The sequence below is a fragment of the Staurois parvus genome, unplaced genomic scaffold (genome assembly GCF_062004578.1).
Source record: "Staurois parvus isolate SC_StPar_1 unplaced genomic scaffold, SC_StPar_1.0 ptg000657l, whole genome shotgun sequence".
Taxonomy (NCBI): domain Eukaryota; kingdom Metazoa; phylum Chordata; class Amphibia; order Anura; family Ranidae; genus Staurois; species Staurois parvus.
In genome coordinates this window covers 2,603,326-2,628,807 of record NW_028318453.1, presented here as the reverse complement: position 1 = coordinate 2,628,807, position 25,482 = coordinate 2,603,326, and the positions used below count along the sequence as shown (strand labels likewise).

Sequence of the window (25,482 nt, the reverse complement as noted above, 5' to 3'; positions counted from 1 at the left end):
CTTCTTCTTTTTTTTTTTTTTTTTTTTTGGTTAAAATTTTTTTTCCTAAATTTACTTTTTCCAGCAGTGTTAGCTGCCAAGGACTTTCTAGATTTAGAGCCTTGGCACAGCTTCTTGGGTGACCCAATCTCTGCAGACCCACTTTGTGAATAGGATTAGCAAGAGTTAACAATTAGGACCATTGGACATCCTATTTGTGTGGCTTTTGTGATTCTTTTATCCATGGGGTGGACAGTTGGCAGACAGACTTCCTCTGCCATTAAAGCCTGGATTTAGGTGAATGAACACTACACTGGGTTTTTTTTTTCAAGACCAGTGTCCTTGTGGTTCAACAAAAAAACTGGACAGGTTTGTTTACAGGTACAAAGATCCTCTTGCATAAGAAGTGGATGCTCGGGTAGGTCTGTGGGATCAATTCGGCCTGATTTATGCCTTTCCTACCATAAAACTCCTTACTGTTCTACTCTGCATGATCGAGATGGAAGACATTCCACTGATACTCATGGCTCTGAAATGGCCCATGTGGAAGAGGTTTAGCCTTAAACTGTGTAAGGGGTTCTTTACTTTTAGAGGGGTAAGGATGTGGAACTCCCCACCACGGTTGGTGATGTCTGCAGGAAGTATTGAGAATTTCAAAAACTCTTAGATGGGCATCTTAGCAAACACAATACACAGAGATCTGGGAAATGGTATTAACATAAACACACATACCCTCGCAGATTGAACTGGATGGTCTGGTGTGTTTATTCAACCTTCCCTACTATGTAACTATTCCAACCTTAGCAAGCTTCTGGCAGATGTTTCGTAGGTTGTATCAGGTCTGTCTGAATTGGTAATTCCCTCAATGTTAAAAGCCAGAAAGTCTTACTACAAGGTCTACCATCACACATAGAAATGATACTTCTTGGTGCAAGGAAAGAGGCTTTCACCCCAGGAAATGTTCCATGAGATGAAATCTGACCTTTTTGCAATAGGGTCTGGAGTAACAATTGTCCTGAGTGCCATCAAAGGCCAGATCGCGATGCTAGCAATCTTGTTCCAAAAACTGCTCTCCTATTCTTTAAGACATTTATACTCTGGAGTAGCCATGTTTACTGTGACACTGTGGAATAATGAATTTTAGTTCTTTTGGCACATCAAAAACCACCTTTTAGAAATAATGCTATTTCCGCTCTTCCTTACTTTCTTTGTGTTAAGGCCTAGAGACGCCTTCCTTCCTATGCTGATTTTGGGCCTTTCACCTCAACCAGGACATTGTTTTACCAGCCCTCTGTATTTGCTCTTAAAGTGTTACTAAACCCACAACCGTAAGATCAGCTTGTATATGCAGTAAAGCATGCTTGTTATACTTACTGTGGATCCTAAGGGGTTAATCCTCTGTGCGTTGTGTAAAAAGGCTATTTGGTCCTTTAGTCTCCTCTGTTTCTCCCCCTTTCCAAGCAACCACCACTTATCTCCAGACTGAACCGTAGGCATGCACATGCTCAGTTTGGTGTATATGGATAGGTTTTTTTTTTTTTTTCTTGGGAGAGTGCATGTGATCAACACAGAGCCAATCAGCATTGTCAGGATTTTCATTCTCCCAGAGCAGAAAGAAAACTCCTCCTACAAGCTTTAGCTAGTGCTGGCCTGGACACAGAAGCCACAACTTCTGATAAGAAAAGTGTTTTCTAGTTTAAAGTTTATATTTACTAAAATAATTGCACTTCCATGTTATGTATACTTTGGGAGACCGGATATCGTGGATGCAGGGTCCTGGGTTTAGTAACATTAGGCATCAGAGATTTTCCTAATTGTATGAGCATATTTCTTGATTTATGGGTTACCTCACACTGACTGCTTTCAATATTAAGACAGACTTTTTTCTGTTCTTTCTGATGGTCCCTGCAAAGGAGAATCCGTTTTATTTTTCTCCATTTTTCGGTAGCTCAGACAGATCCTTCAAGCTTATGGTCTTGGGGATTAGGCCTCCTCCACCCTTTCTTGCAAGGTACACTACTATTATTATTATTATACAGTATTTATAAAGCGCCAACAGTTTGCTCAGCGCTGTACATTACAATGGGAGACAATACATGAGACAGTACAATAACAATACAATGCGATACACAAGGGGTTCGAGGGCCCTACTAGATTTGTAAGTGCCTCTTGGGCATTAGGCAACCCAGATTTTTAAGGCTGCTTTCTGTTCCTCCATTCACACGCTTTCCAGGTTGTACCTGGTGGATGTTCAGGCCTTATGATCCTTCAGGCAACTCTTCAACCTGTAGGCAGCCCCCAGTTTTTTCTTTTCTCTTATGCAGGCCTGATAAAACATTGTGTTGCTTCCCTCAGTTGGATTTCTCAATTGTCTTTGAATCCTGCCTCCTGAATCTTGTTTTAGAAAAATGGGTTCAATCTTACCGTCATCTATGGGAGAACCATATTGGGACTAAAGAAAGTCTTGAGTGCAATCTATCTACTTCAGAAACCTGTAGCCAAAATGACTGTCCTTACTACTAACAATTCTGAAATAATTTGAGCAGCAGATTTCGGCGCACCCTCCTCTGTGCAAGTGAGGTGAAATAGAAACTAATTTGTGTTCTATGCCAACATAAGTCCTTCACATGCCTTGTAAAAGTATTAGGCGTAGCCTTAATTCATGGTTTAACATCTATGTAAAATTAAACCAGATATTATCTCTGCATTGTGCTTTGTAGCTTAAAGTGATGCCTTTCTACAAGTGGTGGTCAACTTTCTAAGTAATAATAGGCAAACCTGGCAAAATTCGATTTGCTGGTTGTTCATTGACCCTAGTAGGAAGTTCAGAAGCATGAAATATAGCGCTGAACCCCACTAAAGATCTATCGCCAGAAGAACATTGTGGCGATATGGTCATATTACAAGAGATGGTTAGAAACTGAACATGTCTTATTCCTCTCGGAGAGCATTGCGAAATTCCTTTCCAAATCCGTGCTCACATGAGCAAGATTCCTTAAATTATCTAAAAAAATAACTGCACAATTTGTTTCCTTAGTTAAAATTTTATTATAAAAGTCCAGACTAGGAAAGACTCAGAGCATATAAAAAATATACAAAAATTTGCTTTACCAGCACACAAAGTAAGATTTATTTAAAAACAAACTAATAGAAGCCAGTGTTAGGGCTCGTTCACACATGCGTAAGAAACCGTAATAATTGGGTTGGTGAAATGTATACAACTTGTCATGTATGGCTGGCAGTACTGCTGCCAAACGAGACCTACAGTATTCAAGTGAATGGGACTGCTCTGCAACTGCATATAATTGCTATACAGTGAGGCAGGCTTTTGCTGGTTTAAATAGACATTCGAAAGATGATATATCTCTTCCAAGCCATCTGTTAAATGCCCATGCAATCCACTGCAAATCACTTTTCAGAGGGGTGGTAAGCATCAGCTTATGTGTAAAAGGAATATTCTCTTTTAGGACAGCAACATGAGACAGAGAAACTGTAAGGCTCCTTGCACACTGGGCTGTAAAAAAAAAAAAAAAAAAAAAAAAACAGTTCCCTTTAGCAGGAAAAACGTTGATATACAGTCAGGTCCATAAATATTGGGACATCGACACAATTCTAACATTTTTGGCTCTATACACCACCACAATGGATTTGAAATGAAACGAATAAGATGTGCTTTAATTGCAGACTGTCCGCTTTAATTTGAGGGTATTTACATCCAAATCAGGTGAACGGTGTAGGAATTACAACAGTTTGCATATGTGCCTTCCACTTGTTAAGGGACCAAAAGTAATGGGACAATTGGCTTCTCAGCTGTTCCATGGCCAGGTGTGTGTCATTCCCTCATTATCCCAATTACAATGAGCAGATAAAAGGTCCAGAGTTCATTTCAAGTGTGCTATTTGCATTTGGAATCTGTTGCTGTCAGATCTCAAGATGAGATCCAAAGAGCTGTCACTATCAGTGAATCAAGCCATCATTAGGCTGAAAAAACAAAACAAACCCATCAGAGAGATAGCAAAAACATTAGGTGTGGCCAAAACAACTGTTTGGAACATTCTTAAAAAGAAGGAACGCACCGGTGAGCTCAGCAACACCAAAAGACCCGGAAGACCACGGAAAACAATTGTGGTGGATGACCGAAGAATTCTTTCCCTGGTGAAGAAAACACCCTTCACAACAGTTGGCCAGATCAAGAACACTCTCCAGGAGGTAGGTGTATGTGTGTCAAAGTCAACAATCAAGAGAAGACTTCACCAGAGTGAATACAGAGGGTTCACCACAAGATGTAAACTATTGGTGAGCCTCAAAAACAGGAAGGCCAGATTAGATGCCAAACGACATCTAAAAAAGCCTTCACAGTTCTGGAACAACATCCTATGGACAGATGAGACCAAGATCAACTTGTACCAGAGTGATGGGAAGAGAAGAGTATGGAGAAGGAAAGGATATGCTCATGATCCTAAGCATACCACCTCATCAGTGAAGCATGGTGGTGGTAGTGTCATTGCGTGGGCATGTATGGCTGCCAATGGAACTGGTTCTCTTGTATTTATTGATGATGTGACTGCTGACAAAAGCAGCAGGATGAATTCTGAAGTGTTTCGGGAATATTATCTGCTCATATTCAGCCAAATGCTTCACAACTCATTGGACGCCACTTCACAGTGCAGATGGACAATGACCCAAAGCATACTGCAAAAGCAACCAAAGAGTTTTTTAAGGGAAAGAAGTGGAATGTTATGCAATGGCCAAGTCAATCACCTGACCTGAATCCGATTGAGCATGCATTTCACTTGCTGAAGACAAAACTGAAGGGAAAATGCCCCAAGAACAAGCAGGAACTGAAGACAGTTGCAGTAGAGGCCTGGCAGAGCATCACCAAGGATGAAACCCAGTGTCTGGTGATGTCTATGCGTTCCAGACTTCAGGCTGTAATTGACTGCAAAGGATTTGCAACCAAGTATTAAAAAGTGAAAGTTTGATTTATGATTATTTTGTCCCATTACTTTTGGTCCCTTAACAAGTGGGAGGCACATATGCAAACTGTTGTAATTCCTACACTGTTGACCTGATTTGGATGTAAATACCCTCAAATTAAAGCTGACAGTCTGCAGTTAAAGCACATCTTGTTCATTTCATTTCAAATCTATTGTGGTGTATAGAGACAAAAATGTTAGAATTGTGTCGATGTCCCAATATTTATGGACCTGACTGTAGAGCGTTTTTGTACACAGTTTAGGAGAGTTGACTGGTTTTTTTGCCAGAAAGCTCCAATCAAAGATGCAAACCAGAAGGGTTTTTCCTGCCTCTAAACATTGACCTTTAAAATATGCATCTAACTGTCCTAATGTCCATGGACGCAGAGTATACCATTGAGCTGCTTCTACAGGAAAAACACAAAACTCCTGTAGAAGCAGCGATTTTTAAGCCAGTGTGCCTAAACCATAGACGTTGATAGAATAAAACATTGCCATTGGCAGACCTCATTTTTTTGTTTGAATCAGAATCAAGCCACAGCATGTCTGCCTACTGTTCTTTTTTACCTACATGCCTGTGTGCAGTGGTACTTGAGTTATCGGTAGTCAGAAGTGGCAAGTGGTTGAGGTTCTGGGTTTATTGATCCCTTCTCCATTGTGCCCAAGGTTTTCTTTCAGCTGTTTGAGGAGTGGGGGCAACTTGTGCTAACCCCCTCCTTGCATAGGGAGCAAGTGTGAAGACATCATGGTTGATGCATGTCCATGGAAACATTTGTCTTGTAACTGGTTTGTGTTTGCACACCTCTTGGGACTGGCCTGTGAATCCTCTGTGTGCAGAGGCAATGATATCTTACGACTATTTATTTTATTTCAGGTACTTGTATAGCACCATCAATTTATGCAGCACTTTACACATATATTATACATTAACATCAGTCCCTGCCCTTAAAGAGCTTACAATCTAGGGTCCCCAACTACCAGCCATACATGCACATACTAGGGCCTGTTTAGACAGGAGCCAATAACTTGCCAGCATGTCTTTAGAAGTGTGGGAGGAAACCAGAGTACCTGGCAGGCACAAGGAGAACATGGAAAATCTATGCAGGTAGTCACTATCTTTATTTTAATCAGCAAAATTGTTTTTTGAGCCTTAATAAAGTAATGGATGATCCCTCCGCTACTGTTTCTGTGGTAGGTTGGGGTTTCCTTTCTCTTCTTTATTGGTCATTTGAGCTTGGGTTTATCTGCATCAGGCAGACCAGATGCTTCTAGCTTTTGGTATTTTTTTTTTTTTTTAAGCCGAACCTTTTAATACCACTTTAACAGATTTCCCGCTGCCCTATAGCGTGTGTGCCTGTATATATACAGTTGTGTTCAAAATAATAGCAGTCAGACATCACTAACCTGATCACTGTTTTTGGTAGAAATTATATTTCTACATGGCAAATAATTTACTAGCAGGTGTAGTAAAGTAATAGAAATCCAACAGACCCAACAGTCATGACATGCATGCTGCTGATTCTGCGTAATTGAATCACTAATTGAAAGTGGCATGTTCAAAATAATAGCAGTGTGGAGTTCTATTAGTGAGGTCATTCATTCTTTGAAAAACAGGTGCCAATTATTGCCCTTATTTAAGGAAGGAAGGCAGCAAATGTTGTACATGCTGGTTACAGTGCATTTCTCTCTGAAATTCTGAGGAAAGTGGGTTGTTCCAGACATTGTTCAGAAGAACAGCGTACCTTGATTAAAAAGTTGATAGGAGAGAGGAAAACATATAAAGAAGTGCAGAAAATGATAGGCTGCTCAGCTAAAATGATCGCAAATGCTTTAAAATGGCAACCAAAACCTGAAAGACGTGGAAGAAAGCGAAAAACTACCATTCGAATGGATAGAAGAATAGCCAAAATGGCAAGGACTCAGCCAACAATCAGCTCCAGGAAGATCAAAGAAGGTCTAAAGTTACCTGTGAGTACTGTTACAATTAGAAGACGCCTATGTGAAGCCAAGCTATCTGCAAGAAGTCCCCAAAAAGTCCCACTGTTAAAAAAAAAAAAAGAGATGTGCTGAAGAGGTTACAATTTGCCAAAGAGCACATTAACTGGCCTAAAGAGAAATGGCGCAACATTTTGTGGACTGATGAAAGTAAGATTGTTCTTATTGGGTCTAGTGGCCAGAGACAGTTTGTCAGATGACCCCCAAACACTGAATTCAAGCCACAGTACACTGTGAGGACAGTGAAGCATGGTTGCGCAAGCATCATGATATGGGGATGTTTCTCATACTACGGTGTTGGGCCTATTTATCGCATACCAGGGATCATGGATCAGTTTGAATACATCAGAATACTTGAAGAGGTCATGCTGCCTTATGCTGAAGAGAAAATGCTCTTGAAAGTGAATGTTTGAGTTTGTAAAGAAGAATACAAACACTGCTTTTTTTTTTTTTGAACAGTCTAATATTCACTTTTATTAAATCTTTTTAGAGAAACAACACAAATTTGATATATTTTTCTTCATGTTTTGATTTGGAATAGAATGTGTAGTGTTCCCAATGCATTTGTGTGTATGGAAAGAAAAGCAATTAGGATTTTGAGCTTTATTCACTTTTTTCAACACACTGCTATTATTTTGAACACGTGTGTGTGTGTGTATATGTATGTATATGTGTGTGTATGTATATGTGTGTGTGTGTGTGTGTGTGTGTGTGTGTGTGTGTATATATAGAGAGAGATTTTGCATATCCGGGTAGGAGGCGTGCGCAAGCCCTATTCATGGCCTCGGCTGTCAATCACTGGTTCCTGGTCAGTCATTACTCGCCGGTAATTGCCAGGAATTACCAACCGGTGAGAGAACTGTATGTAAACAATACAGTTCTCTCCCCTTAAGCTCCAGCACACTGCTTTATATGGCTCTGCATGTGGGTCAGATGGACTATGCTCTGGCCAGTCTGAGTAACTGGGGAAAGCAAGGACTACTGGTTGCTTGCCTATACAGGGCAATGTGTAAGTATCGTGGAGTTGCAGGTTATGTGAATGTATGAATATATTTTCATTAGTGCTCCATGTAGTGATCAATATAAAAGCATACCTTTGTATTATCTACTCAGCAGACAGCTGCTGAATAGATTTTTGCTGTGAGGTGAGAAAATATTAAATACGTACATTGATAAATACCTGTATTTTGAACGGTTTACTACGTAAAATGTGAATTTGAATGCAAGTTACTAAGTAGCTCTTCAGAAAAGCAAAGACTTCCTCAAATCAGTTGCACTGTCTTGTTAGTTGTCTATTCCATCAACAAAATATTCGAGGAATGCAGCATGAATGGGCCTGTGTAAACACACAAAGCTTCTTCCAACCAGTTTTTTACTTATTATATCATGGTTGTTTTTGCCAAATACAGTAAATAAAGTTCCACACATTGGATAATAGACCACTTCCTGTTGTATATGTACTTGGTTATAATCAAATTGAAAGCTTGGCATGTAGGGATACTGTTATGATGTCAGCTAGGATTAAGAATGTGAGGCTTCCAGTAGTCTGGTCAGAGTCTGGAAATAGAAACCTTCTCGACAGGCCAAAGAAGAGGAAATTACAACAATTTGTGGGAGAGGTTAAAATGAAAGCAACATAATTGTTAACATAGATAAAATGCAGATACTTGTGGGAGGCTGTTGGTATGCAAACATCATGGAATTCAGCAGTGAATTGTCGGGCATGACTAATCTCCTTGAATGCTTACTTTTAATAGAGTGAGAGAGGGTTTATATTATCTGTCAATTTTGTTTTCCTTCCTCAGCAAGATATCTCTCAACTTTTAAGTCTCTATCATCAAGACAAATAAATTGGGGTTCACTGAAGTGGGGAGATTCAACAATTTCACAGGATCCATCCCTTTCCTACAGTCTTTTTCTTGTTTTGGGGTTTATATTCCTGTACCAAGACCGTTTACAAATAGTTTGTTTAAAATTGTAATTGTCATTGGGCACTGTTTAACCACTTACCCTTCAGAGGATTTACCCCCTTAATGACCAGGCCTCTTTTTGCTACTCGGCGCTGCACTAATTCAACTGATAATTGCGCGGTCATGCAATGCTGTACCCAAACTAAATTCACGTCCTTTTTTTCACATAAATAGAACTTTCGGTGGCATTTGATCACCTGTGCACTTTTTATTTTTAACACTTTAAACAAAAAGAACGAATATTTTGAAGAAAAATTATATTTTTTATTTTCGGCTATAAAATATATATGGTAAACTCAAAGTTAGTTATACATTTAGGCCAAAATGTATTCTGCTACATGTTTTTGGTAAAAAAGAATCCAGATACTGCAATATACGCAATTTGTTTGCTATATAGCGCGGCACTAGTTTAACTGACAATTGCGCAGTCATGCAATACGGTACATAAATGCAATTTATGTCCTTTTTTTTTACACAAATAGAGCTTTCTTTTGGTGACTTTTGATTGCCTGTGCTCTTTATGTTTGGCGCTATAAACAAAAAAAATTTTAATAAATATTTTTTGGAAAATATATTTTTCTCATTTCTGTCATAAAAAATATTCAAAAAAACTAAAATTTTGCCATAAATTTAGCCCAAAATGTATTCTGCTACATGTTTTTGGTTAAAAAAATCCCAATTGTATATTGATTGCTTTTTGTGAAAGTTATAGCGTCTACAAACTATGGTATAGATAATGGAATTTACACAGCTTTTACTTTCTGACTGCCCATCACATTTCTTGAGGTTTCTAAAATACCAGAATAGTAGAAACACCCCCAAATGACCGCTTTTCGGAAAGTAGACACCCTAAGCAAACTGCTGAGAGGCATATTGAGTCCATGGAAGATTCTTCTTTTTTTTTTCCCACAAGTTTCTGGAAAATGACAAACTTTTTTTTTTCTTTTACACAAAATTGTCATTTAAATGATACATTTCTCATCCAAGACATGGGTGTATGTGGAATTACACCCCAAAATACTTGTATTCTGCTACTTCTACCTGAGTATGGGGATACCACGTGTGAGACTCTTTGGGAGCCTAGCCACATACAGGAGCCTGAAATCCAATGACCACTTTGAAAGCCTGAAGGTGCGTAACGTCCTCATTTCACTTCCTCACTACCTATCACAGTTTCAGAGGACCTGAAATGCCAGGATAGCTCCACCCCCCCCCCCATTGACCCCTTTTTGGAAAGTAGACACCCTAAGGAATTTAAAAAGAGGTACGGTGAGTACTTTGCAGATCTAATTTTTTCTCACAAGGTTTTGAAATATAAAAAAAAGTTTTTTGTTTTTTTTTAACTTTCCAAAAACTTGTGGCAACACGCGAGATCTGCAAAATACTAGACATGCTTCTTATCAAATTCCTTGGTGTCTACTTTCCAAAAAGGGGTCATTTGAGGGGGTTTGGTGCTATCCTGGCTTTTCAGGGCCTCCGAAACTGTGATAGGTAGTCATGAAGTGTAATAAGGAAATAAAGCCCTTTTAACCACTTCCAGTCCGGACACTTTTACCCCCTTCCTGTCCAGGGCAATTTTCAGATTTCAGCGCTATCACACTTTGAATGACAATTGCGCAGTCATGCAACACTGTACCCATATGAATTTTTTACCATTTTTTTGAGACAGATAAAACTTTATTTTGGTGGTATTTATTCACCGCTGGGATTTAAAATTTTTTTTTTGCTATGTCCAAAAATTTTGAAAAAGTTTTTCTTATAAAATTTTGCAAATAATATTTCATCATAAATCTTTCCATAATTTATTCCGTTTATCTTTTTAGTAAAAAAAAAGCCAAATTAGTTTATGACCAAAAATTAGAATTTTTAAACATTTTTTTTTTTTACATTTTTATTTTTTTTATATTTATTTTTATTTTTTTTTACATACTGCCACCCTAGCAGTACAGTGTCACCATAGTGACACTGTACTACTTTTGGGGGGTCATCCCATATAGGATGTAAAAGCAATCATTTCTCTTTCTCTCTGTCTGCATTCTTGCAGCCATTGAGAACTACTGAGTGAGTTGTGATTGGTCACAGCTTGTCACATGGTGCAAGGCTGTTGTGAATAGCCTTGTACCATGTGACCTCTGTGATCATTCACAGATTTCACACGTAGTAAGCAATGATGTCAGAAGTGACATCTTGCTTACTACTTTGCATGTGATCACTTATTGGCCAATCAGTGATCACATGATCAAGACCTTGTACCTCCGGAGGACACAGCAGGCACGGGATCGCGGTGCTGCGCGCTCCCGTGCCACCTTCCGGCCGTTTATATACAACGGCTGGTTGGGAAGTGGTTAAAAGCCTGAAGGTGCTTATTGGGTTTTGCGGTCCTATACTTGGTTAGACTGCCAAAACGTGTCTTATGTGGTACCCCCATACTCGGGAGAAGTAGCAGAATGTATTTTGGGGAGTAATTCCACATATACCCATGGCATGTGTGAGTAATAAATCATTTAACCACTTCCATACCGGGCACTTTTACCCCCTTAATGCCTAGGCCAATTTTCAGGTTTCAGCGCTCTCACACTTTGAATGACAATTGCACGGTCATACAACACTGTACCTAGATTAAAATTTTATCATTTTCTTCACACAACTAGAGCTTTCTTTTGGTGGTATTTAATCACTGCTGGGCTTTTTATTTTTTGCTAAATTCACAAAATAAGACCAAAAAGTTTGGAAAAAAACCCCACGTTTTTCTTTCTTTCTGTTATGAAAGTTTGCAAATAAATAATTGTTCATAAATTTAGGCAAAAATGTATTCTACTACATGTCTTTGGTGAAAATAACCCAAATTAGTATTTATTATTTAGTCTGCAGGAAAGTTAGAGTTCACAAACTATGGTATAGATCTGAAAATTGATCAATCCTGAAGTACTGACGGCCAATCTAATTTCTTGAGGTCCAAGAATGTCAGAAAAGTACAGATATCCCCCAAATGACCCCTTTTTGCAAAGTATACAGTCCGCGTATTTCATAACAGGCATGGCGAGTTTTTTGAAGTTGTAATTTTTTTTGTCATTTTTCGGAAATTAAGAAATAAAAAGATTTTCACAATTTTTTTTTTTTTTTTTTACATACTGTCACCAATGCAGTACAGTGTCGTCATATAACTGGTATGGCGGTGATCAGGGACACTGACTGGTGACAGTACGAAAAAAAAAAAAAAATTTTATTACATTTTTTTTTTTTTTTTTAATTTTCATATTTCACGATGACCATAGTAGTATGTTTCGATAGTAACATTGTACTACTTTGGGGAAGTGATCTATATATATATATATATATATATATATATATTTATTTATTTTTTTACACAACTTGCTTATAGCAAAGAATTACTTAGCTATAAGCAAGCATTTTACCTGAATGAAATCTATTCATTCAGGATTTTTTTTTCTTAACTGTGATTTGGCCACAGCTAATCACATGACACAGCTGGGCTGTGATTGGCCCAGCTTGTGCATGTTATCGCTGTAACCATTCACAGCTAGCCACACTTGTATACAATGGATGGCATGATAGAAAGCCATCCATTGTATACAATTGTCATGTGACCTGGTGTGATTGGTCACAGCAGGTCACATGGTACTGGCAAGGGGGCCGGTACACAGATCTGTCATCGGCCATGTCCGAGGTACACGGCTGGTGACAGATCACGCCGCTGAGTGACTCTGCTGGCATGCAAACTGCGCATGCCTGAAAGGACACCATATGGATTCCACCCAGAGGGACGAGGGTTTTTGCCGGTCACCATTCGGCCATAGGCTGGGCAGGAACCGGTTAAGTGACAATTTTATGTAAAAAAAAAAATAATTTTGTCATTTTCCAAAAACGTGGTAAAAAATAAATTCTATTGATTCAACATGCCTCTCACCAAAGAGTTTGGGGTGTCTACTTTCCAAAAAGGGGTTGCTTTTGGGGGTGGGGGCTTTAGAAGTTTATGTCACACATCACTCACTCTTCTAACCACCTGAAGATCAAGCCTTTTCTGACACTTTGTGTTCACATGAAAATAATTTGTATTTTTTGCTAGGAAATTAATTTAAACCCCCAGACATATATTTTTTTTAAAGCAAACACCCTAGTGAATATAATGATGGGTGCTGCAATTTTTTTATGTTACACAGTACTCACACAGCGATTTTTCAAACACAAATTCTAAAACAAAATCTTTTTTTTTTTTTTTTTGTTTTAGTTTTAATGCACAAAAACACAATATATTGGCCAATTATTTGGTGTCTATTTACTCAGCATACCATCATCTTTTATATTTTACCAAACATGACATGCTTTAAAACTGCGCATGCCCCGTGCAATGGCGACAGACTTCAAACGTCTTTAATATCCATAGGCAACGTTTAAAAGCCTTTACAAGCTACCATTTTAGATTTACAGAGGAGGTCTAGTGTTAGAATTACTGCCCTTGATCTGACGTTCACAGCGATATCTCACATGCTTGGTGCAACTGCTGTTTACATACTGGCACATGGTCAATGTTCGCGCATATAGGTATGCAGGGGGGTTAGGGTGCTTTTTTTTTTTTTTTTTTGGATCGCTTTTAATGCTCTCACAGGGAATGCAAATATCCCCTATAACTTCAATGGGCATTGTCATATGTTCTTTTTTGAAAAATCTGGGGTCTATCAAACTCTAGATATCTCCTCTGCTCTTACATTATCTAATCAAATCAAGATCGGTGTGATCAGATGGTTTCCCAATTTACAAATCGCGCTGTTTATATTCTGCCAAACTGAAGTGATAAAATGCTTCTATAGAACTATAGAGATGATTGGCAACATTCCGGTCTCCAATCAGCTCTATGGTCAGCTGGCAGAAACACCGGCTGCATTCTCTGGTTCCCGCACGGGACTGGCCGAGAAGGCTGTGGAAGGCAGCGGGGGAAAGGGGGGGCATCAACTCCCGCTGCTTGTAAAAACAGTCCTGCAGCTAATTAGCCACTAGGATTACTTTTACATGAAAACCGATCGCCGGCTGAAAAAAAAACGATACCAGGATGATGCCTGCAGCTGTAGGCATCATCCTGGTATAACCATTCAAAGTCCAGTGATGTACTAGTACGTCACTGGTCCTTGTAGGGTATATATGATCTTTTTTTTTTGTATGCAGCCTGTGGGCTGAATGAAAAAAGAGAAGAAATCTGTGCCAGAAAAAGTGTGTGGTATTCCCACCATTAGAATATACCGTCTTGCATCCACCCACATCTAATGGTGGACACACATTAGGTCGCATGGTGCCACATGCTCCAGTTCCAAATGTCTAAATAGTGGCGTGCTTGAATTAAAATGTCCACTTATAAGTGGTACCCCATATGAAAAAGGGATTACACCAAGTCCCAAACTATCTTGCCACTGCTGCCCATGTAGTCTGGGCATCCGGGGGCTCCACGCGACTATCTTTTCCCTCGTAAATCCGAAACTTAAATATACAGCCTGTTGCCCTCTCACAGATCTTCTACATCTTGGCCCCATATCTGGCACGCTTGCTGGGGAGAAATTGTTTGAATGCAAGGCGGCCAGAAAAATTAATGAGGGACTCATCAACGCAGATGTTTTCCTGGGGAGTATAGACATCTCCAAATTTTTTGGTTAAGGTGATTTACGAGGGACTGAATTTTGTGGAGCCGGTCAAATTCAGGGTCATCTCGAGGACGACAGAGTGTATTGTCATTGAAATGCATAAAACACATTATACTCTCATATCTATGCCTTGCCATGGCAGCAGAGAACTGTGGACCAATACAACCGCAGTTCTTTTTTTTTTTTTTCTTTCTTTTAGTAATGCCCATGCTGAGGGTTAGGCCCCAAAAAAATTTAAATTCTGAAACGGTAATGAGTTTCCATGTGTATGGTCTGGCAAGGTTTAAATTTCGGTTGGCGGCGATAAATTGTTGTGCATATAAATTGATTTGATCCACAATCAATGCATACAGATCTTTGTGAAAAAAACGCTCCAAAAAATAAAGGGAGTAGTTAAATCTGCTTTTTCCACCTGAATTCCAGGTTGGGCAGTGGATGGGGTTAGTACGGGTGCTGCAGAATTTGTGGGCTACCAATTGGGAATTGCTAACACGTTCGAAAGGACACTAGGGGTTCTACGGGTCTGTGTGCGAATTCTTGGTGGTTGCGGGACATTACTTGTGCTCGCCACCGCACCAGCTTGTACTGCACTTATGGGACTCGCCACATCACGAAGTGATACTGCAGCGCTGGTATGTGAAATACCAGGATATACTGGGCCACTGGTGCTCGCCAGTTCACCAAAATGTAGCGCAGCACTAGTACTGGCACTCTGCTGCATATGAGAGACATCAAAATGTACCAGCAAGTGCTAACAGAGGTCATGCCTGATTCTGTGAACACTGCGTTTTTTTGTGCAATGTATCAAGTGACCGTAACCTACTGACACTGCACTTGCTGGGGGAGGGGGAATGGTTAAGCGTAGGGGCTAAATGCAGGTGCTGGGGCTGTTGCCACTAACACTGCATTTTTGGGGACACTATACTAATGTGAACGCTGGTATAGTGCTGATCTGATCAAAGATACTGATCCGTTCAGACACTATGCTAGCAATGGAGGTTTATCGTGTAGGAGCATGTTTCTGGCAATCAAGGGATTAAATGTGATTACCGGTGTACTGACGGGCAATCTGACGCTATCTGGGAGGGGAGTGAAAACAATGGGAGTGTAAATCGCATATATATATATATATATATATATATATATATATATATATATATATATATATATGTGTATGTGATTTTGAGCTCTCGTGCCGCCCTGTAGCAGGATTTCTGCTATAGGGCGGTCAGGAAATGGTTTGTGGTACGGCGCTTCGTTACTTTAACAGGCAATTGCGCAGTCATACAACGCTGCACCAAAATGAAATTTGTCTTTTTTTTTTTTTTTTCCCCCCCACGAATTGAGCCTTCTTTCGGTGGGATTTGATCGCCTGTGTGGTTTTTATTTTTTGCACTATAAAAAAAAAAAAAAAGGTCCGACATTTGAGAAAAAAAACAATATTTTGGACTTTTTGCTATAAAACATGTCCAGTAAAAATAAATGTAAAAATCAAATTTTGTCATAAATTTAGGCCAAAATGTATTCTGCAACATGTCTTTGCTAAATAAAAATCCCAATACATGTAAATTAATTGGCTTACGTGAAAGTTATAGTGTCTACAAATTGCGGTGTGTATATATACTGGAATTTTTTTTCTTTAATACTAATAATGGTGGTGAACAGCGACTTATGGCAGGACTGCGGCGGACATTCTGACACTGGGGGGGGAACTCACTTGGGGTCATTGACATCCCCAGTGACACCAATACAGTGATCGGCGCAAAAAAAACAAAAACAAAACACTGACACTGTACTAATGGCACTGGGGAGGAAGAGGTTAACATTTGGAGGCAATCAAAGGGTTAACTGCGTGAGAGGAGTGTTTCACTAGGGGGCGGTGTGTGCTTCACTGTAACACACTGATCTGGAAGGCTGTGCTCAGCGTTCCGGATCCGTGTGCTCAAACTGACAGGGAGGAGAGCTGCAGTGTAAACACTTCAGCTGTGCTCCCTGTCAGGGTTTGCTGGTAATTGCCAGGCTCCAGTGGGTCACCAGCCGTGACCCCGTGATTGACACCCGTGGACGCAATCGGCGCGGGTAGGGCGGTCGCGCATCTCGCGCACGCCCTTTACCCGAAAGGCAAATTAGTGTGTGTATATATACGTGATTTTGCGCAGCGGTGCCGACCTGCCTCAGAAAATGTACTGTGGCTGGTCGGCAAGTGGTTAATGAAATGCCCCAACACTTCAATGTGAAGCTGCTTTGTTGAACTATACATTGCTGTGTCCAAAATGAAAATCGTGCTGGTGTATAATCTATTTAAAATACAGACATGCTTGGAAAGAATTGCTTTATGCACACTCCTCACATCTGACCTGAATGATTGTATCTGCATTGTAGAGACAAGATTGCTGATACAAGCAGCACACTGGAGCATATTATTAGCCATTATGTTATTGGCTGTTCTGTAAATAAATGTGAAAGGTGTGCAGTAGTGGCTTCTAAATGTGTATTGTTCAGTTTGTCATGTTCCTTGGATGATGTTACTTGAACAGTTGCTCAGTCTATTTACTCACAACTAAAATGGATACTTGTAAAAATAGTGTATTATTCTATTGTAAAACTGAGGAGGCTTGATTATCGCTTTAGCTCTTTAAAATAGACATTTTACAAATGTCCTACAGGGGCTCCTATTAACCCCTTCCCACCGACTGTACACATATATGCGACCTCATGGATGTGGGTCTCTATCCGTGAGGCTGCAAATATACGTGCTTGTGCCAAGAGCATACTGCACAGCGTGCTTCCAGTACAGAGACTGGACTGGAATCGGCGATGCCTGTTCACATCAGCATGGTGTGAATTTGGAAAAGGTTCCTGTACTACATTTGGTGCAGTTTCAGAATGATTTTGGTCCCATAGAATATGCAAACCACATCCAAGTTTTATCAAAGTTGCACTACATAATTGCACTGCTAATCAGGCTGCAGCAGTGTGAACCTAGCCTGAATGGGGACAAAAAGATACATTGTATTTCTTTCGCATTGCTAGAGGAGAAAAGTATTAACAAAGAACAGTGTGTTAATTATTTATTTTTTTTTTTAAAAAAGCTGGATCAAGGTTTGATCTAGGTCAGAGGTCATGGTCACAGTCAAAGGTCAGGGTGTATTTTAGGTAGGCGTAATATCAAAGTTGTAACACTGTGCTCAGGCGTTAGGATTTATTTTGCCCTCCATCATATAGGGGATAAATTTAATCCAATGTATCCTTTTAATCTGTATTTATAGCCCAACCTTTTTTTTCCCTTTTTTATTCCCCTAGGATATAATAAGGAAGGGTTAGAATATCTGCCAGTTTTTCTAATGCAACATCCCCATTTTACTGTATTTGTCCTTTTACTTTATTTGGCTATAGGTATTCATTAGGCTGTTATTACTATAGCTGTAGTAAGCTCTCGTTTAAAATTGTCATATTTCTTCATTGGGAGATTGTTCATATGAAATGTAAATCGGTAGGATGGCATTGCTTGCCTACATTCCTTCTAAATTTAATTTAGTCTTACAAATCACGCCTATCTTTTATTGTGCATGCTTTAAAAAGTTTTTTTTTTTCTTTTTTTCTTTGACTGAAAGCTATGCATGGAATGCTGGCCATGATAACGAACTGTAATCATTACAGCAGTTAATATGCAAGAGTGATCCCTGTACAGTGGACCATGAGCTTACATGTGGGTTTCGGTTCCCTCTTATAAATCTTGAAAGGTTTTCAGCAGGAGTTCAATTTGAAAAATTTGTGTTAACTAACCACCATCTGTTAACATAATATAAAGTACATAATTATGAAATTAGGATGCTGTACACTGTATGCAATTCATTATTCATATTTCATTCCTTTTAATTGAATCATACTCTATTTTTGAGAGGTGGATAAATTAGAATAGAATAAAAGAGTCCGTTGGTATATCTAGAAAGCCAGAAAGCAGCTGTAATGTGCTAGTGTAGATATGTTTTCTTTGATCACCTTAAAGTGTTTCTAAACCCAGGACCTTGCATTCACTATATCTGGTCTCCCACAGTACACAGAACATGGAAAATTCAATTAATTTAGTAACTATAAACTGCTAAATACCTTTTCTCATCAGCAGTTAGAGTAGTCTTGTGACTTCTATCAGTGTCCAGCAGAGCACTGGTTACAGCTTGTAGGAGGAGTTTTCATTCTCCTGTAGGAGGATGCAGGACCCCTGATCTCTGTGACCCTGTGCTGATCACATGCACTCAGCCAAGAAAAAATAACTCTCTAGCAATACACACCAAACTGAGTGTGAGCAGTTTGCCCTCGAGCCTCTGTTCTATCAGGAGATTAGAGGGGGTCACTGGAAGAAGGGGAGGATCAGAGAAGACAGGATCAAACATCCTTTTTACACAGTGCTGAGGATTAACCCCTTAGGTTCCACAGTGAGTATAACAAGCATGGTTTACAGCATATACAGACTGATTTTACTGTTGTGGGTTTAGTAACACTTTAACTTAAAATCTGGCACATCTCGGTATGTAAAAGTTTGAAAAATCTGAATATTCAGGAGACTTCCAACTTTTCTTTTACATGTCTAAATATACAGACTTGATTAAGAATCTTAGTTTTTGTGACTAGTGTGCTCTTCTTCAAGTGTTTGAGGTAGTGCTCCCAAGTTTTCAAACATTGCACATTTATAACTGAGCTACATTTAGGTGTCAGCGGACCCATTGTAAACAATCTATTTTGTTCTCTCTGTAAAATGATGTAAAATCTGTTATTCTCCAAAGGTCTGGGGGGAGAGCCGGGTTGCGTGACCTGTCGGTCATGTTGGTGGCCTATCCTCCAATCATGGTGTTTTTTTTACAGTAGTGTTTAGCAGATAAAATTTCAATTGAACATCACAGGCTCCACACCACTGCCTGCAAATTTATGAATGGAGTAAAAATTGCATGTCCAGTGGAAAGTGGTCTCTGTCATCTGTTAGTAGACATTTTATTTTTACTTATTACAGGTACTTATATACAGTGAAGGAAATAAGTATTTGATCCCCTGCTGATTTTGAATGTTTGCCCACTCACAAAGAAATGATCAGTCTAAATTTTGAATGGTAGATGTATTGTAACACTGAGAGACAGGATAGCAACAAAAAATTCAAAAGAAATGCATGTCTAACAAATTATGCACTGATTTTCATGTTCATGAGGGAAATAAGTACTTGATCCCCTTCACAAAACATGACTTAGTACTTGGTGGCAAATCCCTTGTTGGCAATCACAGAGGTCAGACGTTTCCTGTAGTTGGCCACCAGGTTTGCACACATCTCAGGAGGGATTTTGTCCCACTCCTCTTGGCAGATCTTCTCCAAGTCATTAAAGTCTGATGGCTGACGTTTGGCAAAATCAGCAGGGGATCAAATACTTATTTCCTTCACTGTAGCACAGTCAATATATGCAGCTCTTTACATATATTTTGTACATTCACATCAGTCCCTAACCCTTAAGGAGCGTACAGTCTATGGTCCCCAACTTACATTCACACATACTAGGACCAAATTTAGACAGGTGCCATTTCACCTACCAGCATGTCTTTGAAACGTGGGAGGAAACCGGAGTACCTAGAGGAAACCCACGCAGGCACAGGGAGAACATGCAAACTCTAGACAGGTGGTGCCGTGGTTGGAATTCGAACCAACGACCCTAGTACTGCGAGGCACAAGTGCTAACTATTTAGCCATTGTGCTACCCAATAGTATATTTAAAAGAAACAGCATATTGATTCCTAGTTTAGTTTTTTGGTTTTTTTTCATTATGCAGCATTTTGTTATTGTTTTGTCTGGTTATTTATATTACTTTTTTTGTTTTATAGGCACAGATAGCCTTTCTTCAAGGTGAAAGGAAAGGGCAAGAAAACCTGAAGAAAGACCTAGTTAGAAGAATAAAAATGTTGGAATATGCATTAAAGCAAGAAAGGTATGTATTCTTCCCGTAATTTTTTCAAAGCAATTTCTCTTGTACAGCGTTTATCTCTTTTCAGTAAATATTTGAATTGATTACTACTCTAAATTGCTTATCAAAATCTGCGAAAGAGTGCGAGGCTTTCTCCGGAGTCTCTTAAAGCTCACATCACCATGATCCTTAAATCAGCAGAAGAAAACCTTTTGACCCTCAATCTTTTCGACCGATTTTCCTGCTGAAGGGAAGATTTTTGAGCTCATTAACAACTATTTGCAGTCTCTTATCCACAGGGATTAGATGGGCTTTGTCCCAGGACGACAAGTGGGTGATAACTTACATAAAGTGATCCACCTTATAGAAATCAGCGCAAGATCCCAGGTTTCCTTCTTTTTCTGGATATTTATAAGGCATTTGATTTGGTTTGTGATGTCCCCTTGCGGATTTGGGGCCCACTTTTTGTCTTGGATCCATGCCCTGTATTCCTCACTGTCTGCCTCAGTTAAGTATGCATGATATTTTTTCGGACTCCTTTCCTATATTTGGAAGTACTCGGCAGGGTTGCCCCCTGGCGCTTTTTATTTTGAACCTTTCAAAATAAAAACCTTTAGCTGAGGCGATCAGGGACAACGAGAACATCTTCGGAGTATCTTATGCTGGAGTTTAATGCAGAACAAATTTCTTTGCGTATTATGTTCTCCTGGTTCTAACGCACATATTTCTCTTCCTAACCTGAAGCTCACTCTGGACCATTTTTCCTCCATCTCGGGGCTTCAAATCAACCCCTTGAAGATGATGGCATTGAATATTACTCTTTCTGCTGATCTTGTGGAAAAACAACAAACACGCTTTTAATATCGCTGGGCGCCCCACTCTGTTGATTATTTAGGGATCAAACTGACCACATCTTATTCCTTTTTGTATTTTGCCAATTACTACCCTCTTCTTTGCACTTTAACATCTCTCATGCATTCCTGGCAATTTCCCCCTCTTTCCTGTATAGGTAGAATTCATGCCGTAAAGATGACAGTTTTACTAAGTCCTCTACTACTTTTGCACGTTTCCACTGAAAGTTCCTTCCTTTTTTTTCCCCCCTCTTACAAAACCAGATACTCCATTTTATGTGGGCCCAGAAACATCCTACAGAATCCCCAGATCCACTCTTTGTTTACAGGCTACGGGGTGCCCTTTTGTCCATAACATATCAAGAGACTACATTACGGCCCACCTCTCTCAACTATCTATTCTCCATGCAGTTTCAGATGTCCCCCTTTGGATGCTTCTTGAACTGCCCAACTGTGCCCTGATTGCACCCCAGGCATTGCTCTGGCTCCCACCCGCTTTGCCAACCCTCCCTGAGCCCTCTGATGATAGCTTGTGTTTATGGGACTCTGTTCGATATTTGGGCAATTTGATGTCCCTATTTTTACCGCTGTTAACTACCTCCCACAATCCCTTCCCCCCCCCCCCCCCCCACCCAGACCTGGAGGAACCCCAGGCTTTCTCTTGGTGGACTTCCACAGTTTCTCGAAGGTACATCATTTCCTCTCCTCAGGCCTGGGCTTGGATGGAACACTTTCGCTTCCTCCAAATTAAACATTGGCTCTCTGCTCTTCGCCATGCATCCACCTACCCATATAGCAAGACTTATTTTGAGCACAAGTGCCAGCATGCCCCAGGGTCCTCCGGCTTTATTTCCACTATTTATGTATACCTGCATGGCCGACCGTCATCAACGTCCCTTTCCTACATGTCCCACTGAGAGCGGGATCTCCAATCTTCCATAGAATTGCAGACTGGAGTAAGGCCTGGACTACGATTGCCAAGTGCTCCTTTAATACAAATACACTTGAGGCTGCTTTATAAGGTCCTCTTGAGGTGGTACTAGGTCCATGCCCAGCTTGCCCATGCCTACCCTGGGTGTATTGACAGATGCTTTCAAAACTGTGGCCAGCGAGGGGACATGATGTTGCACAGCTGGTGGGGTTCTGGTCCAAGGTGTTTGGGCTCCTCCAGACCCTATTTCACATAACATAAGGATGCCAAATTGGCCCTTCTGCATTTCCCCATACCTGGCCTATATGCCTATCAACAAAGGCTGGCTGCCTACCAGTTCAGGTTATCTCAGCTGAACGGACCATAGCCCAGGTCTGGAAGACTCCAGGTGTTGTCTTCAGGGGGTGAAGGCGTGGATAACCGATCTGATTCCTAATGAGCAAATGTCCAGCACTTTGAAAGACTGACACTCTAAATTTCTTAGTCTGGGAACCTTGGATTTCCTATGCATTACCCATGCTTCACCTAGTCTGCTCAGGCCCCCTGTGATTGCTACCTGCAGTGCTATTGTGTCAGAGAAGTCATTTTTTTTTTCTTTACTTTCCTGATTGCTTTCTTTCTACTTCTCCTTTTCCTTCTTTTCCGGTTCTCTTCCCTCCGGAGGGGCACCCCGTGCAGCGATGGTGACCTTGCCCTGGGGCCTTTTATTGATTGCCACCAGTTGCCATCCCTATTGCTTTAAATTAGGCTTTACCTCTGAAGGCCAATCTCCTTTTTATAAATAATTTTTTCTCTGTTTATCGTACATCACGGGACACAGAGCAGGCTATTCAGGACTATGTGGGTTATATGCCACCTATAGAAGAAAGGACACTGGCCAACCAATCAGAGAGGAGTCCTCCCCTATATACCCCTCCTACACAGGAAGTACCTCAGTTTTTCTGTCAGCATCTGTAAGGTGGATGGTCACTGAAGTTGTTGCTTGTGCTCCTGCCCATATAGTACATATAGTCTAAGACTGTGCCTTTGAGAACCATGGATTTTAATCGGATCCTTTCAGAAAGCTGTTGGTCAAAATGGATGGTACCCGAGCATAAGAAGAATCCTCAGCGTTTTGCCTGTAATGCAGCTGTATGGCGCTGAACCCTGCGTAAATGGAACCCTGTGCAGTATTGAATCTGACGAAGGCGTTTTCCAGCAGAGTGCTGTACAAGTCAGAGGTAGTGGTCTCACAGTATGGGAACAGAGTCCGTGAAGTTCTACGTGATGGGTAAAGGTTGGACTTTTGGTGTGATGCGAAGTCCTGGAGCGGGAATGGTAAGTTGCTTTCTTTTTTTTTCTCTTTTTTTTTTAAAGAAGGAAAATGGAGGGAAAACAAAGGTAAGGTTTTTCACTTGTTGGTGAAGGTTGCCACTGGGGGGAGTGCTTCATTGTCTTTAAAGCCTGCCTGGTCTTATTTTTTCTGCCTCAGGGGGGAGCAGCCTAATGGTGAGACAGCCGGCTGCGGCCGCGAGGCATGCCCAGTATGGCTGGAAAAGGAAGTTGGACATTATTATTTATGTATTCGGGCACATGTGGGGGTTCTGCAGCTGGCGGTGGCTAGGACACAGAGCAGGCTATTCAATGGGCACGTAAGTACTCCCCTGGGGGTTTCAAACATCGGACAGTTCAGACAGGAGCTGTACTTTTCTGACAATCCATGGAAATCGGCGGTTACAGTGAGTGTTTTTGGTCACACTACCTGGCGTAGCTGTATCCTGAAATGTATTTGTTTCTGTCTGTATTTAATTCAGATTGAGCGCTGCAGGACGGGATGTCTTCCAGAAAGCGGGGTGGGAGATGCACAGCGGGAAAGGGCACATATGCACCATCGTCAAGTCTAGAAGAACCTAGTCGAAGTTTCGCTGTGTTATCCTCTCCTGGAAGGCCAGGAGCCTCTGGGCTGTCTGTGCCACTATGTTTACTCTGGCATTGTGGCTTCTACTGGGGCGTCCGCTTCAGTGTATGTAACCAAAGAGGATCTTGCTTCAGCCTTAGCAGATTTAGAGGATAAGATCATAGGAATGATTATTTTTCTCAGGTGAATAAGAGGCAGGAGAGATCCCATTTACCAGATCTACCGGTCCTTGAACAGGAGTGGATGGGACCAGAGGTTGAGGGGGCATTAGAGGACCTGGAAGAAGGTCAGGCAATAATCTGTTTTATCTATCTGAAGGGTCTCAGTCTGAGGAGAAGCAGACAGTTTGGCTTCTTAATCTCAAAGATTATTAATTCAGGACCTTACTGATATGGTCTGTTCAGGATTCAGGTTACCCCACATTGAGTCCTCTGAGGTTAGGTACTCTTCCCTGGGTTCTTTAAGGCCTCAGAGTATTCAGGTGTTTCTGGTGGATCCTCTCTTGGAACAAGTTATGTATGCTGATTGGGATCACCCAGATAAAATTTTTGTCCTGCCAAAAAGATTTTCTCTCCTGTATCCTATAGAAGAGATGTTTGTTAAGAAATGGGGCATGCCTGTAGTTAACTGCTTCCTGTCCGCCCTATAGCAGAAATACTGCTACAGGGCGGCATGGGTGCGCAAAATCACGCATATATATGTGATTTTGCATTTCCGGGTAGGGGGCCCGCGCCGCCATTCATGGCCGGCGATTGTCAATCACCGGGTCCGGCCCAGTGATTACTCACCGGTGCCCGGTGATTTCCAACGATCTCTGATGGGGAGGAGAACTGTTTTGTTTACGAACAGTTCTCCTCCCTGTCGGCTCGGGAACAGTGAAGAACACGGACACAGCCCCTCTAGTAAAACACTCCCAGCACACAGTTAACCCCTTCCTGCCCAGTGCCATTAGTACAGTGTCACTGCTTTTTGTTAGCAGTAGTCACTGTATTAGTGTCACTGGGGATGTCAATGACACCAAGTCAGTTCCCCCCAGTGTCAGAATGCCCGCCGCAGTCCAGCTATAAGTCACTGACTGCCTCCATTACTTGTAAAAATGAAAAAAAAAAAAAAATTCCAGTATCTATACCGCGTTTTGTAAACGCTAAAACGTTCACGTAAACCATTTAAATTACACATATTGGGACTTTTTGTAAGTAAAGATGTGTAGCAGAATACATTTTGGCCTAAAATTTATCACAATTTGATTTTGTTTTTTAATTTTACTGGACATGTTTAATAGCAAAAAGT

The 25,482-nt window shown here is 40.6% G+C and overlaps 1 protein-coding gene across 3 annotated transcripts in view; it reads left to right on the top strand.

Moving 5' to 3' along the window:
* Positions 1-25,482, top strand: part of STRN (striatin) — a 151,282-nt gene that overhangs the window by 50,900 nt on the left and 74,900 nt on the right. For all 3 annotated transcript variants that reach the window (XM_089694262.1, XM_089694260.1, XM_089694261.1), the window contains exon 2: positions 20,434-20,537. In XM_089694262.1, coding sequence (XP_089550388.1) covers positions 20,434-20,537 — 104 coding nt within the window. The remainder of the gene's footprint in view (positions 1-20,433; positions 20,538-25,482) is intronic.